Source organism: Engraulis encrasicolus, chromosome 20 (assembly GCF_034702125.1).
Source record: "Engraulis encrasicolus isolate BLACKSEA-1 chromosome 20, IST_EnEncr_1.0, whole genome shotgun sequence".
Classification (NCBI taxonomy): domain Eukaryota; kingdom Metazoa; phylum Chordata; class Actinopteri; order Clupeiformes; family Engraulidae; genus Engraulis; species Engraulis encrasicolus.
The window spans coordinates 34,354,040-34,356,539 of NC_085876.1; the positions used below are offsets into that span (position 1 = coordinate 34,354,040).

At 46.2% G+C, this 2,500-nt stretch overlaps 1 protein-coding gene across 1 annotated transcript in view; it reads left to right on the forward strand.

Moving 5' to 3' along the window:
* The window catches only part of myo1g (myosin IG), a 130,372-nt gene that overhangs the window by 41,605 nt on the left and 86,267 nt on the right, over positions 1-2,500 (forward strand). Inside the window, exon 14 of the mRNA XM_063185805.1 lies at positions 1,033-1,165. Within this exon, the coding sequence (XP_063041875.1) occupies positions 1,033-1,165 (133 nt within the window). The remainder of the gene's footprint in view (positions 1-1,032; positions 1,166-2,500) is intronic.

The window sequence follows — 2,500 nt, forward strand, 5'->3', positions numbered from 1 at the left end:
CACACCACAGGACACCATAAAATGAACCTAAGCATTGCGTGACAAAGATTGCAATATGAAGACATATTAAGAGGTTAAGAGTCACCTTAAACTTCCACAGCACTCTCCAATAACTGAGGTACTGACTGGTTAGGAGCCAGTCTTTAAGGCCCTTGTAGTTGGCCTTGCAGCTGCCCATTCACAAACATTGACATACATGTCACCCCACAGGACGCAATTTGTGTTACGAAATTGAACTTGTAGTTAATATTACTGTCTTGAGTTTTTTCCACATTCACATATCTTAATCTAAAGTTAAGATTTATGCAATCATGCCAAATGCTTCATACATTATTCAAAATGTTGTTGGTTAATTTATATATATATTATTATATATTGTTTCATTAATGTTACAGTCACACCGCAGGAAATTTGACATATAAACCTTTACATATATCTTAACAAAAATGTTTCTTCTCATCTAAGACTAATATGAAACATAATGTACCACATCTTCTTTCATTGACATTTGTTTTTTTAAAGGAAAATAACAGTTTTGTAGGTTTTTAACCAATGTTACGAAAAAACAAGGCGTCACGTCTCCCACCCACATACCATCACCACCTGAACTGTCCATTCATATTTTCCACATTGTCTATCTGGCTCGCTGTCATTTTCTCTCTTTTAACTGTCTTTCTGTGTCTCTCATATTCTGTGTGTGTGTGTGTGTGTGTGTGTGTGTGTGTGTGTGTGTGTGTGTGTGTGTGTGTGTGTGTGTGTGTGTGTGTGTGTGTGTGTGTGTGTGTGTGTGCATGCATGCGCGCGTGTGTTCATGCATGTGCGTGTGTGTGTGTGCGCGTGCGTGTGTGTGTGTGCGCGTGCGTGTGTGTGTTCGCGTGTGTGCGTGTGTGTGTGTGTGTGTGTGCGTGTGTGTGTGTGTGTGTGTGTGTGTGTGTGTGTGTGTGTGTGTGCGCGTGTGTGTGCGCGTGTGTGTGTGCGCGCGTGTGTGCATGCGTGTGTGCGCGCGCGCGTGTGTGTGTGTGTGTGTGTCAGCTCCGACCCCGTGCTGAAAGACATGTGGCCCGAGGGGCAGCTGAGCATCACGGAGGTGACCAAGCGCCCGCTGACAGCCGCCACCCTCTTCAAGAACTCCATCATCGCCCTGGTGGCCAAGCTCGCATGCAAGGTAGGAGCACGCTGGGAAGCTGACAAGAGGGGGAAAAGAGGTCAGTTGTCCTGGGCCCAGGGAGAGAGGGGGCCCAAAATTGGGTCCTCATTGCATAGTATTCATTGGACCAGGGGCCACTTCAAATTACTTTGTCCTGGGCCCAGCAAAAACTGTCAGCGGCCCTGGACACACGCACGCAAGCACGCACGCACGCACGCACGCACATAGGCGTGGCATGCACAGATAGGGATGAGGTGGTGCTAAAACACCCGCCCCTTTGCCCTACTGGTCCTTGTTGTCGAAAGTTCTTTTGTCACAGTGCTCTGTGGTCCATGTTGACATGATAATCTGCAAATTCTTCATAAATCAAGAGCATTTGACAAATACTGCCCCGATGTAATATATAGCCTAGTAAGGCCGCTGGAAGTTCCACATGACACAGACAGACATATTTATAATACAACGCAGACACACACACACACCCACACACCCACACACCCACAGACACACAGACACACAGAGACACACACACACATACACACACACACAACACACTCTCAGATGCAGGTCCACAGCACATATAGCTCACAGTCAACCCCCCCCTCTCTCCCTCCCTCCCTCTTTTGCTTTCTTTCTCTCTCTCTCTCTCTCTCTCTCTCTCTCTCTCTCTCCCTCTCCCTCTCTCTCTCTCTCTCTCTCCTCCCCCTCTTTCTCTCTCTCTCACAGTCACACACACACACACACACACACACACACACACACACACACACACACACACACACACACACACACACACACACACACACACACACACACACACACACACACACACACACTGTACAGGTGCACAGACAGACACTATTGCAATGGCCTATTAATTGTGAATGAAACTTGGTGTCTGCTGGCCTCATTCAAGTTTTACCGTACTTTCAGGCCAGACAGCTACTTATGTCTGCATTTATTTATGTAATCATTTATTAACTTCGTCCCTCTTCCTTTCTATATCTACGTAAATGTCAGAGCATCACGATGTGCTCCACTCGGATGTTTGTTGCCTGGCAACGACTTTGACAAGTCGTTCGGACACCTTGTTTTCTTTTTTTTCTTTGACATTTCTCTCGAAACGGGGTTAGTGACCCAGTTTGCGACCAAAATATTCAGTCTGGAGGAAACGTGCCCTAAATCCACAGACCCTGCAAATCCCACATTTCCCTTTGTCCGAAATATTGTAAGACTCTAACAGACATACATACACATTTAGACTGGCTTGTAGTGTCGTGTCAAGACAGTTCAAATAATAACAATAATTCGCTTACATAATTCCGGATTAAGGTCTCGCAGCTAGGGGAGTAA